This window comes from Arabidopsis lyrata (assembly GCF_000004255.2).
Source record: "Arabidopsis lyrata subsp. lyrata unplaced genomic scaffold ARALYscaffold_2, whole genome shotgun sequence".
In the NCBI taxonomy this organism is placed as follows: domain Eukaryota; kingdom Viridiplantae; phylum Streptophyta; class Magnoliopsida; order Brassicales; family Brassicaceae; genus Arabidopsis; species Arabidopsis lyrata.
The window spans coordinates 10,225,256-10,238,908 of record NW_003302554.1 but is presented as its reverse complement, the minus strand read 5'-3'; the positions used below and the strand labels follow the sequence as shown (position 1 = coordinate 10,238,908).

Here is a 13,653-nt window from a genome sequence, read left to right as displayed (position 1 = left end):
CTACAAAACGAATATCACTACTAGTGATATAGAATTATCCAAAAAATTAACAAATAAATTTAAGCTAAGATCCATAATCCTTAAAGTCGAGACATTATGACATTCGTATCCCCAACGATTACACTATATTAAAAAAAAAATTAAGGGTAATTAAGACTAATCATCTCAAAACACGATTAGACTTATACACCCCTAACAATTAAGAACAAAAAATTTCGAAATCGAGGGTGTTTAGGACATTAGTATAGAGATCAACACACGATTAGACTTATATACCCCTAATTACGAAGAAGAAGAAATTTCGAGAAGAACAATTTATTAAGGGTGTTTAGGACAAATCATTCCAACTTTTAACCACAGGCCTCCAATACCCTAACTTTCAATATGGTGCGTTTCTACTTCTCAAATAATTATTGTAGAGATTAATTATGTAACGATTTAAATTTTTCTATAACATGTTATTTTTTAATGTTAATATCTAATTTACTAAATAAAATTTTTATTTTAGAACATCCGATTGTTTGTTTAGTTTTGTAAAAAAATTATTTAATAAATGAAATGTTCACATAAAAATAATAATATAAAATGATTAAAAACCACTCAATCTAAAAAAAAATGGATAATGCAAATGTTCATATTAATTTTTACCAACTAACTAATCATTTCTCATAATAAGTATAGTTATCGAGTAATTCACTCATTAGTAAATTTAGAGCATAATATGTCGAGGGGTCAAATGTTCACGTTGCTTTCTTTATTTTTTTGAAAAAAATATATGGATGTACACGTTGTTGCATTGTGTTCACTTATACCTAATTAGAGGTTATAGCTAATCTTTTTTTTCTTTTGGTCAAACTCTTTTAATGTTCTCCATTTCGACCTTTACATTATATAATTCCGAGTGGTTATGTAGGTGTCTCGTTTTGTCGGTTTCTCGTCACGTTTTGCGCTTATGGAACTAGACAAACAATAAAAAGGGAAATTGTTAAAAATATTTCTCTTAGTGTGTCCATTTTCAAAATGCCCCATTTAGATGTCTATTTTTAAAAATGCCTCTTTTAAATCTGAAATTTTTATAAAGTTTTATTAGGTTTATAAGGTACTTATGGATTGTAACTACTACTTGAAGACTCGATCCAAGTATTTATAAAGTTTTATAAGGTGTTTTTAAAGGTTTTACAAGTTATTTTAAAAGATTTTTAAGGTTTTTTAAAGGCTTTACAAGATATTTTAAAGGTTTTTAAAAGTATTTAAAATGCATTTATAAAGTATTTATAAAGTATTTATAAGATTTTAGATACATAGAAATGTAGTTTGTATATGTTTTAATAATATTACATACATATTTGGATAAATCTTATATTTTTAAGAGCATTTTTTATAAGGTTTAAAAAAAGGAGTATTTTTTAAAAGTGACATTGAAAAATTAAAATGGCATTTTTGCAAAAGCCCCCAATAAAAAAGACCTAAATCATATTCAGCAAATAGTGTCATATACTATGCACGTAACACGTCGTGTCGTAACGTGTTTTTTCTGCACCTATAATTTGTTTCTGCCTATAATAAACTAATCTTTAAATAACAACTCAAACAGTGGACGTGCCGGAGTGGTTATCGGGCATGACTAGAAATCATGTGGGTTTTGCCCGCGCAGGTTCGAATCCTGCCGTTCACGTTTTTTTTTTATTTTTTCCGGCTTTTTAGTAACAACTAACAAGCCAAGATAACGTGTCCTATGAGTTTTGTGATAGTAGTTAGTAGATAGATCGCGGATCTTAAGATCACAAAAGATTCAAAACCCAAAAGATCACAAAAGTGTGGTATGACTCTTAGTCAGCGATTTGTCTCTCGAAGAATAATGTTTTTCGTGAAAGAACAAAGCATGTGGATGTTAAACTGTACTTTATCAGAAACAGTATTGAAGCTGGAGAGGTAAGAATTCAGAAGATTCATACTTTAGAGAAACTTGTGGATATGCTTACAAAATGCATACCTGTTAAGAAGTTTGAGGAAGCTTTAAGTTTTCTAAAGCTACTCAGGTGAGACTTTGAGATCTTGTAGCTGAAGATTAAGTTCAAGTAGTGCAATTCACTAGAAGATGATGAAAAGTAATCAAGGTGGAGTGTTGTGGATATTGGTTCTGATTCAACTCTTTGATAGCCGGTTTGATGGAGTTGGTAAACTGAGATTGAAGAAGCAATTGAAAGTTTTTTTCGCGAGAGAGGGTTTCAAGTTTTTTTTGGGATTAGTATAAATACCCTTATTCTTCTCTTATTCCATGTATTGTTTTCATTGTCTTCTTGTAACAGAAGCTGAGAGACTCCATTGTTGTGAGCTCAAACTTGTATCTTGTTTTATCTCTTTAAGTTAATGGATTGCCGAACTGATTCGGCCCAAACGTAGACTTGATCAGTGATCACACCGATTTGTTGAACTGGGTAACAAACGTGTGTTCTTTGTTTTACGTTTCTTCTTTCTCTATTTTTCAGCTGATTCGAAGTTCGTAAACACACAAGTGAACGATTATGAGGTTGAGAGAAGTTGTTAGTCGAAGATTGAAGTTGTAACAGGATGTTCACATTGCTTTTTTATAATAAAAAAAGATATGGATGTTCACGTTGTTGCTTTTTATTGGTTGCTTGAGTTCCATAGGCGCAAAACGTGACGAGAAACCGACAAAATGAGACACCTACATAACCACGTGGAATGATATATGTCGGAATTATAATGAATTGACCCAAAAAAAAAAAAAAGATTAGCTACAAACCTACATAACCACGTGAAAATGGATGTTCAAGTTGCTTTTAATGTTCTACATAACCACGTGGAAATGGATGTTCAAGTTGCTTTTAATGTTCTACATAACAGTGACGAGAAACCGACAAAATGAGACATCTACGTAACCACGGAGAACATTAAAAGAATTTGACCCAATTAATCATATTCAGCAAATAGTTAGTGTCATATAAAATCCACGAACCACGTAGAGTCGTAACGTGTTGTCTCAGTACCTATAATTAACTAATATTTAAATTACAATTCAAACAGTGGACGTGCCGGAGTGGTTATCGGGCATGACTTGAAATCATGTGGGCTTTGCCCGCGCAGGTTCGAATCCTGCCGTTCACGTTTTTTTGTTTATTTTTTCGGGTTTTTAGTAACAAACCAAGATAACGTGTCGTATGAGTTTTGAATAGTTAGATAAAAGGCGGATCTTAAGAAGATCAAAAGATTCAAAACCCAAAAGAAGAGCCAAGATTACATCTTTTGTTATAGATATCTCAAAAGCTATCGTCGACAACTGTCCTCATAATTCAAATCTTTATTAACGCATAGAGATGTCTAATTCAGCTCTTCTATATAAAGCCATGATTCATTACAACTTTAAAAAGTGACAAACATTACACAAGTTTTGTGGACAGCTTACAAGGATTGGTTCCATAGTCAACGAGCAAACCCAGAGATCATTAACCCTGAAACGAGTGGCTCAAGCACGGATAAGAGTGACGCCAAACGAGATGGTACAGATCATCAGACCTATCAGTCCCAAGAAACTGTATTTCCTGCAACATTATAGAATATAAAGATTATCAACCATAAATTTGACTCAGATAAATAACTGGAATCAAGTCGAAGTAGATCCGGAATGAGGAAATTTTGAAATGAATTGAGGATGGGAAAAGTTTCGGTGCGGAAACACGAAGAAATTGACGCTCTAATACCATAATCGAAGAACTCAGTTTTGGAAAATGTTCACTTAAAACCTTATGTACAAGTCTAAATTCTTAACTATTACTCTGACTAACTTAGCTGAATAAATCTATAATGACAATGAACTCTGATAAGAGGATAAAAGAACAAACCCGATAGTGAGACGCTTCATGGGATCTCCAGTAGCGTAACCTTTGAAGTAGAAGTAACGGGTAACGCTGTAAAGCAATCCAAGACCAGTACTGATGCAAGGATGCTTCATCCCACCAAGGATCATCAATATGAAATACATTGGCATATACTCTAAAGAGTTTTGATGTCCTCTCTATAACCACAAAATTATCACATCTCAAAACAAGTAGTAGAAGAAGGAAGACAGAATCACACAAGAAGAGATTTAACTAGATTTCAACCTGAACACAGTTGAAGAGCTTAGCATCTTTGTTTTCTGATTCTATAGCATATAAAGTTGGATACGGCACGTTGTACCTGCATCAGTATTGATCATAACGATCAATCATTAGATTAGAATCCTGCTAAGTTCAACATGATTCTCAAATGAAATCTAACTGATGATAACATAAAAACAATTTTTATAAGAAAACTTATTTGAGTGAGACCAAAACTCTGCTATCATTTGATAAAATTGTAGTTTTAGGTAACATCAATATACTGATTTCATTCAATTTTCCGCACAATTCGAAAGAAAACAAGAGCAAATAGACGATCTAGCTCATAGTAATCAATCAATAGAAAGAGTTGTTTTAAACTGAAGATGAATTAACAACATATCAGAATCCTGCTAAGTTCAACATACTTCCCAGCTTAAAATCGAACAGATGAGAACATAAAACCAATGTTATCAGACTACAAAATCCAAAACTTGTCAACCTAAAATCGAATTTTAATCATTTCTCCGCACAATCGGAAAGAAAGCAAGAGCAAAGAGATGATCTAGCTCATAGTAATCAATCTACATGAAGGTTTCCAAATTGAAGATGAACAAACACAACAGCTTCATAATCCTGTCAAACAATACATGCTTCTCAAATAAAATCGAACCGATGAGAACATCAAAACAAGGGATCAAACTACAGAATCCAGATTACAAGAAAGCTTAGGGTGAAACTGGATAGAGTAACACCAAAACTCTGTACACATTTGAAAAACATTCTACTGTAGTTTTAGGCCACATCAATCTACAGATTTCAGTCAAATTTCTGCGCAATTCGAAAGGAAAGGGGACGATCTAGCTCGGTCTTGATTCGATTTTAAATCAAACGGATGAGAAGATAAAAACAAGTGAGATCAAAACTCTGCTAACATTTGATAAAATTCTAGCATCAGGTAACATCCTTATACTGATTTCAAACAATATTCCGCACAATTCGAAAGAAAACAAGAGCGTAGAGACGATCTAGGTCATAGTAATCAATCAACAGAAAGAGTTATTCAAATTGAAGATGAACAAACACAATAGATCAGAATCCTGCTAAGTTCGTAACAGATGATAACATCAAAACAATGAATTCAATTTACAAGAAAACTAAGGACGAAGTCGAATACAGTGATTTCAAAATTCTATCAATCTACAGATTTCAATCAAATTCCCGCACAATTCGATTCAAATCAAGAGCTAAGGGAACGATCTAGCATCGTCCTCGATTTAATTTCAATGGCGAATTCAAGCGTAACGATCTAAGAGATTGATGAAACCTTTTACGAGCTCCGCCGACTTGAAAACCCATCCAGAGGTTGAGGAAACAGTAGAAGACGAGAACGAGAACGACATATCCGTACTCTTTTGGTAGAAATTCTGTAATCGCCGCCATTGATGATGATTTTGAGCTTGAGAGCTTCTGACTTGTTTTTTGAGTTACTACTGGCTTAACTCACAAGAGATCGTTACAACATATATAAAATGATTATTTGAGTCGGTAGATTTATTTTATTTTCTTTTAAGGAAATTTTATTAAAAAAGGATTAAAAATGAGAAATAGAACTTTCTTACTCGTTGAATATTCTATGTGAAAAGCCGAAATGATTGATTTTAGTGTATCTACTATACATTTTTGCAACACTTTTTAGGGTTCTTAATCGGATCAAATTTTATTTAATTTTGACCCAGAAATCTTTAATCGGATCTTTCCTTATTTTTGACAAAACTAAAAAACGAAAATTAATCAATAAAATCTAAAAAATATATATTTTCTCAACTAATTACTATACCTAAACTCTTTATTTATGGCATATTCTCTACAATTTTTATAGATATAGAAATCAAATATGATTATTTAATGCTAATATAACAAATTTGAACTAATTTCCTAAAACCTCTCTACCTAATTAAAACATAAATATATGATTCTCATTTCACTTTTATATGATCTTATATTTATATTATTTTGAACTATTATAAAATAAATATACTTAATAAAAAAATTCAATTTTTTTCTGCATATGCTATGATTCAAATTTTTTAAAACGGACATATATTACTCAATCGATGAAGAAAAAAGTATGTGTACAATCTATATTAACATTTTTGAAAAACAAATTTGCGCGTTTAATCAGGTCGTATTTTTTTTTTTACTCTGACCCGGAATTGAGTCATTCAGATATTTTCTTAATTTCTACAATTATCTAAAACTGGACAATATACCACGGTAAAATCTTAAAATTAACAAATCGAAATACAATTATTTAGTATTTTAATATATATTTTTAAAATATTTTTACGGGTTGGTCTAAAAACACACACTAATTTGAAAATATATATATATATATATTATAGAAACTATTTGAAAGCAAACTTTTAAATTGACTCGAATTATATGTCTTTTAAATAAAAGTGTTATTAAAAGAAATAACAAAATGATGTTTAATTTTACGGGACATGATTATATGGTGGGACGGGTCGGATTTGGATTGATATTAATACGGGATAATATATCACGGATGAAATCCTGGGATTAACAAATCAAAATACAAATCCATTTAAAACATAATTTGGATTTTGAAATCCAAAAACAAATGACTAAACGAATAACATAAGATTTTAACTAATATTTATAAGTCATAGAACCAATACCACATAATTTTAATTAGGATTTTAAAATCAATGATTGAATAACAAATGATTTTTTTGGATTTCCAAATCCTTATAAATACATGAACCAATAACCCCTCTAAAAGTAAGGAAGAGATCGAGAAGTGAGATTGAGGATGCGACAAAGAGAGACAGTTCACAAGTCGCAAAGCTTGCGTGATGAGTTTGGTCGGATGAAATTGGGTTAGTGTCAATTAGGATTAACTTAGTCTCATATACTTAGGTTAAAATTTTGGTTATCTGATCGATTACATAAAACCGAACCAAACCGAACAGATAACCAAACATATTTTAAATCTTTCTGATCGGTTTACACCTAATAACAGATCTATAACCGAACAACCAAATTTCCAGTATGGTACGATTTGGCAAAACCGGCTTGGTTTTTAATCCAGGCCTAGAAAAAAGTAAGAGTTACCCATCTTGTGACATACACATACTTATCTGGCATTTGTGATCAAAATATTTAAAGATATCTTTTTTTTTTTTTTTTTGAATGAATGTAAAAATATATTCAACCCAAAAAAACATGTGTACAATGAATGCTTCTGTTTTTTGAAAAATTAGATAAAAACCATTAAAAGCAGAGTAGAGAGTTTAGAGAAGAGCCGAAGTCTTGTTTATGGAGTTGGTCGAGTAGAGAACCACAAGCTTAGGCCGTCACCATATTGATGATCTCCCAAGTCTTTGATAGCACTGATGCGGTTTCGAACAGTCTTGTCTATGAGTTTGATGAGTCGAGTTTTTGGGGATTGAAGTTCTCCATGTCTTCTTGCATTTCTCTCACGCCATATGTGGTAGAGAGTAGCTTGGAAGACATACCTAAACAAGAAGAGGTTGAGCCGTGGGATGGTTGAGTTGTTGAGAAAAGCGACCAGTTGGGTCCAATCCGTGGAGTAATTGACGTGCAGCAGTCGTTGGGCTAGAGCCTTCCAAATTGCAGCAGCATATGGGCAAGAGAAGAATAAATGATCTCTTGATTCTTCAGTATTCTCACATAAGACACAGTCAACTCTCTGTCCCGAGTTCCATTGTTTGATACGGTCCCCCGTAGCCAATCTGTTGTGAATGGCAAGCCATAAGAAGAAATAATATTTTGGAGTTGAGTATGAGAACCAAACCCTTTTGTACCATTCTACTCTTGGATGCAAAGGCCGAATCTTGTTCCACGTGTGCTTTGTCGTAAACGTCTTACTGAATTTATCTCCTGAAGATTGCCATAGTGGAATGTCATTTCCTTCAACTATTCTTGTTCGTTGATAGAGAGCCCGTATCGCAGCTTCAATCTGATTGAGGTTATCAACTCGATGCGTTCTGGTTCGTTGAGACTGTAATACTTTCCCGACGGTTGCTGCAATTGGTATGCCCATATCAATGACTCCACGAGGACCCGTCACGTCAATTAGTCTACCCATTGATGACCAGTTATCATACCAAAACGATGTAGAGTGGCCATTGTTAACGTCAACTTTATGCATTGCTCTCGCAACTTCTCGATACTTGAGTAATTTTTTCCACATCCAAGATCCCGCATGAGAATTATCTTTAAACGACCAGAATGATCCTTTTCGTATGAGATTTTTCCAAATCCAAGTGACCCACAAAGATGATTGCACAGAAACTATCCTCCAAATCAATTTCAAGCAACTAACCTTATTTGCTTCGGCGAGTGATTTTATTCCCAGCCCTCCCTCTTGTTTAGGCTTACATATTTCTATCCAAGCTATCTTTGCTTTCTTGGGGTTAAGATCAGGACCAGACCACAAGAAAGCCGCACAAAGTTTTTCTATCTCCTTTATACAACCAGCAGGTAAGCGATAGGCGGATATCCAAAAATTTGAGAGACTTACAATGACTGAATTGATAAGAGAGAGCTCGGGCTGTCCATGAACTTATCTTGGCTCTAATTTTCTCGAGGGGCGGAGCATAGTCAGCCGTGGTCATCCTCTTAGTTAAGAGAGGTAGGCCTAAGTATCTAACCGGTAGTTGTCTCGTTGCAAATGGGAAACTTGTAGTGATTTGGTCTCTATTTTGTTCAGAAATCCCAGCAAGATATGTTGGTGTCGGATCCCGCACCAGAATTTCCGGGACCAACCAAAGATTGCCACGTAGAAAAGATGAAGACCCATAAAGGATAAAGCCCGTCGGATCCGTGAGCCAAAGGAACGGTCGGAGTGGTTGTCAACATAAAGAGGGTCCGAAGTGACTGCATCCCGACACGAGTCCGGAGACGAGGTCATGGTTAAGTCGGTCCAAGGACATTTGGGCCGAAAGGCGAGGCCCATAAAGACCAGAGTCAACTCAAATTTAAACGTTGAGCATTAAAATCAAGGAATCAAAACGGACACATTTAAGAAGGAATAATTGTACTTAATTACTCATTTTTAATGTCGTTTCTCTATGTATAAATATGGAGGCCAATGGCCATGTAAAGGGATCTCCCTCTTGAGCAAGAAATACGATAGCAATTTTTGTAGCAATTCATAAGCCTTTTACGTTCTTACTTTTTGTCCCTCAAGAATAATCTTTCCTACTAATAAAAATACTTGAGTGTGTGAATCCGACATCCACATTTTGGCGCCGTCTGTGGGGATATAGGATTCTTGAGTGGTCAGATTTTTCTTTATTACACTTCCGAGATAAGCAACAATGTCCGGAGGAGACACCGTTGAGACATCATTGGCTGAAACCCTCAAAGCTATGCAGCAAACCATGTCGGACATATCACAAAAGTTCTCGGATGTGGAAAAGGCCGTCGATACGTTGTAAACATCCTAGGTATCTCTTAGTCAAAACGTCAATACTATACAAACTCGTGTTCGCTCTTTAAGTGTAGGAAACCTTGTGGGAATCCGAAGAGGGATATTCAACTCGCCAAGTTCCGCTGCACGAAATGAAACCAGCGGACAAACAACTCTCGGTGCTACTAATAATGTAGTTCAGACGTTGGAAGAAGAGGCACAACTCGGAGATAAAGAACAACTTGCAGCTCAATACGAGCAGGAGAACCTCGACCAGTTCGAGACCATGAGGAAGGTTAGCCAGGAATTAAAAGAAATGAAATCAAAATTTCACCAAGCTACAAGTTCGGAGCCAGACATCAATCGAGTCATTGAAGAAGCTAGGCGAACACCTTTCATCTCGCGAATTGCAAGTTTGAGGATCAAAGATTCCCGGAAACTCAAGTTGGACCCTTACAGCGGATTGGAGGATCCAAAAAGCTATCTCGCAGCTTTTCTGATCGCTGCTGGAAGAGTCGAATTGGATGAAGCTGATGAGGACGCAGGCTACTGCAAGCTTTTTTCGGAGAATCTATGTGGCCAAGCTCTAATGTGGTTCACCCAATTAGAGCCGGGTTCGATCAGTAATTTCGACGAACTATCAGCCGTATTCTTAAAGCAATACTCCATCCTTATGGATAAAAGCGTTTCGGATGCCGATCTTTGGAACTTATCGCAAGGATCTAATGAGTCACTTCGAGTTTTCATCACCAAATTCAAAGGAGTGCTGTCAAAGCTCCCAAGAATCTCGCAGCAATCAGCTTTATCTGCCCTACTAAAAGGATTGCGACATGATTCAAGGTTTAAAGAAGACTTAATACTTCATAAACCAGACACAATTCAGGATGCACCCTTTCGCGCGAACAACTGGATGGAGGTAGAGGACGAAAAAGAAAGTTTTGCCAAAAGAAATAAACAAGAAAAGCCGGCAATCACCGTCCCTACCAAGAAGTTCGAGCCTAGGGAGAGCAAAGGACCAAGGAAATTTGGGTCGTAACCCTTCAACAGTACCGTCGGAAAGCAATTCCAAGGGAAAGGAAGATCAAACACTTGGGTCCGTGATGAAAGTCTATATTGCGACATTCATAAAGTAACCGGACATTTAACCAAAGATTGCAGCGTTCTTAAAAGGCACCTCGCAGAGCTTTGGGCTAGTGGAGATCTTTCCAAATTCGATATAAAATATTTTGTGAAGGAATACCACGAAGCAAAGGAAAGTTCCAAAGATCAAAATTCTAAAAGACCAAGGTTAACCAACGAGGAAGAACCAAGGAATTCTAAGGGTAAGATCAATGTTATTCTAGGAGGTTCCAAATTTTGCGGAGATTCGATAAGTTCCATCAAGAAACATAGACGAAATATCCTGCTCAAAGCAAGCTTAAGCGAAGAAGTCGATTTTCAAGGTACATCAATATCATTTAATGAGGAAGAAACGCGATACCTCGAAAGACCTCATGATGATGCTCTAGTCATTACCCTTGACGTTGCCAACTTCGAAGTATCAAGGATCCTTATAGATACAGGCAGTTCGGTCGATTTGATCTTTTTAAGTACTCTAGAAAGAATGGGAATTAGTCGGGCGGATATAGTGGGGCCTCCGTCCCCATTAGTTGCATTCACAAGTGAATCAGCCATGTCTCTCGGGACAATCAAGCTACCGGTCCTTGCCAAAAAAGTATCGAAGATCGTGGACTTCGTTGTCTTCGATAAGCCCGCAGCTTACAACATCATCCTCGGTACTCCCTGGATTTATCAAATGAAAGCAGTCCCCTCTACATATCATCAATGTATCAAATTTCCAACGTCAAGAGGAGTAGAAACAATTCGGGGAGACCAAGAAGCTTCACGGACGTGTTATCTAGCTAGCCACCGTATGAAGATTCAATAGCAATTAACGAAGCCCGCAAAAGAAGGACTAAGAACAAAATTTCCTAGCGGGCAAAAGAAAGATGATGTAGTAATCGAAGTGGTGTTGGAAGAAGATAAGCCGGACCGGAAAATTCGAATTGGGGCAACTTTGACTGGCCAAATAAAAGAAGCTTTGATCGAACTCTTAAGGAAAATCAAAACATCGTTTGCATGGTCAGCAGCGGACATGCCTGGCATAAATCCAAGTATAATTTGTCATGAACTAAACGTGGATCCAAGCTTCAAACCGGTGAAACAAAAAAGAAGAAAGTTTGGAGTGGAGCGAGCGAAAATAGTAAATGACGAAGTGGATAAACTTTTGAAGATAGGGTCCATAAGAGAAGTGCAATATCCGGAATGGGTAGCAAACACTGTCGTTGTCAAGAAAAAGAATGGGAAGGATAGGGTTTGCATCGACTTCACAGACCTCAATAAAGCATGTCCCAAAGATAGTTTCCCGCTCCCACATATAGATCGACTTGTAGAGTCCACCGCTGGGAACGAGCTGTTAACATTCATGGATGCCTTCTCGGGTTATAATCAAATAATGATGAACCCCGAAGACCAAGAAAAAACGTCGTTTATCACTGATAGAGGTATCTATTGTTACAAGGTAATGCCTTTTGGTTTGAAAAATGCAGGAGCAACTTATCAACGGTTGGTTAACAAAATGTTCCATAATCATCTCGGGAAGACAATGGAAGTCTACATAGATGATATGTTGGTTAAGTCATTAAAAAAAGAGGATCACATTAGGCATTTAGTGGAATGTTTTGATATTCTCAATAAGTATCAAATGAAGCTGAACCCGGCGAAATGCACATTTGGAGTCCCATCCGGGGAATTTCTTGGCTATATCGTGACAGAAAGAGGGATTGAAGCCAATCCAAATCAAATTAACGCCTTTCTAAACATGCCATCTCCAAGAAACTTCAAAGAAGTACAACGGTTGACTGGGCGGATTGCGGCTCTGAATCGTTTTATCTCGAGATCAACAGATAAATCGTTACCTTTCTACCAAATTCTAAAAGGGAACAAAGGATTCCTTTGGGATGAGAAGTGCGAACAAGCTTTTGGGCAGCTTAAGGCATACTTATCCACTCCACCTATACTGTCCAAACCGGAAGTGGATGAAAAACTTTATTTGTATGTGTCGGTTTCAAGTCACGTGGTTAATGGAGTCTTGGTTCGGGAAGACCGTGGGGAGCAGAAACCAATTTACTACGTAAGCAAGTCAATGACGGATCCGGAAACAAGATACACAACGATGGAAAAACTTGCACTCGCGGTGGTAACTTCGGCTCGGAAGCTGCGCCCATATTTTCAATCCCATCCGGTTGAAGTATTAACCAACCAACCACTCCGAACAATACTTCATAGTCCAAGTCAGTCCGGACGTTTGGCGAAATGGGCGGTGGAGTTAAGCGAGTACGATATAGAATTCAAAAGCCGGATCAGTATGAAAGCTCAGGTTTTAGCAGATTTCTTAACCGAGTTACCAATACCTGGAACGATAGAGCAACCGGAGAACCAAACTTGGAAATTACACGTAGACGGGTCTTCAACAAAGCAAGGATCCGGAGTGGGAATCAAGTTGGAATCTCCAACATCAGAAATTCTAGAACAATCATTCCGGTTGTTATTCAATGCCTCCAACAACGAGGCAGAATACGAAGCCCTGATTGCCGGACTTAGATTAGCACAAGGAGTTGGAGCTAAGGAAATATTGGCTTATTGTGATTCGCAATTAGTAGTTAACCAATTTAATGGAGACTATGAAGCCAAAGATTCAAGAATGGAAGCGTACCTCGAAGTGGTGAAGGATTTATCTAAAAATTTCTCGAAATTCGAATTAATCCGCATACCTCGGGGAGAGAATACAACTGCGGATGCACTTGCCGCATTGGCGTCAACATCAGATCCTGAGTTAAAGAGAGTTATTCCAGTGGAATGCATTTCGGAGCGAAGCATTCAAGACAGCAAAGAAACCCTCGTCGTTACAAGGTCTCGAGCAGCGGCACGCGACCATGGCGAACCAGATATCGAACCGCCACCCAACAAACGAAGGAAGTCAAAGGGATCGAATACATCTAACAAGGAACCCGTTGTCTTAGCTGAAGAGGTGATTCCAGAAACAATGTTAGA

At 36.6% G+C, this 13,653-nt stretch overlaps 1 protein-coding gene and 2 non-coding genes across 3 annotated transcripts; 2 read left to right on the top strand and 1 right to left on the bottom strand.

Annotated features, from left to right (window-relative positions):
- Window positions 1–1,593: 1,593 nt before the first annotated feature.
- TRNAS-AGA lies at window positions 1,594–1,675 on the top strand. The gene has a single exon. It is a non-coding gene; the product is annotated as a tRNA-Ser (tRNA).
- A 1,372-nt stretch (window positions 1,676–3,047) lies between these two features.
- Window positions 3,048–3,129, top strand: TRNAS-UGA. The gene has a single exon. It is a non-coding gene; the product is annotated as a tRNA-Ser (tRNA).
- A 119-nt stretch (window positions 3,130–3,248) lies between these two features.
- Window positions 3,249–5,615, bottom strand: LOC9324521 (microsomal glutathione S-transferase 3). The gene is made up of 4 exons (XM_021035699.1): window positions 5,428–5,615; window positions 4,125–4,200; window positions 3,864–4,036; window positions 3,249–3,563 (listed from the first exon to the last, which is right to left on the bottom strand). Exons 1-4 carry the CDS (start codon window positions 5,541–5,543, stop codon window positions 3,488–3,490), a joined length of 441 nt encoding a protein of 146 aa, XP_020891358.1. The 5' UTR covers window positions 5,544–5,615; the 3' UTR covers window positions 3,249–3,487.
- Window positions 5,616–13,653: the final 8,038 nt, after the last annotated feature.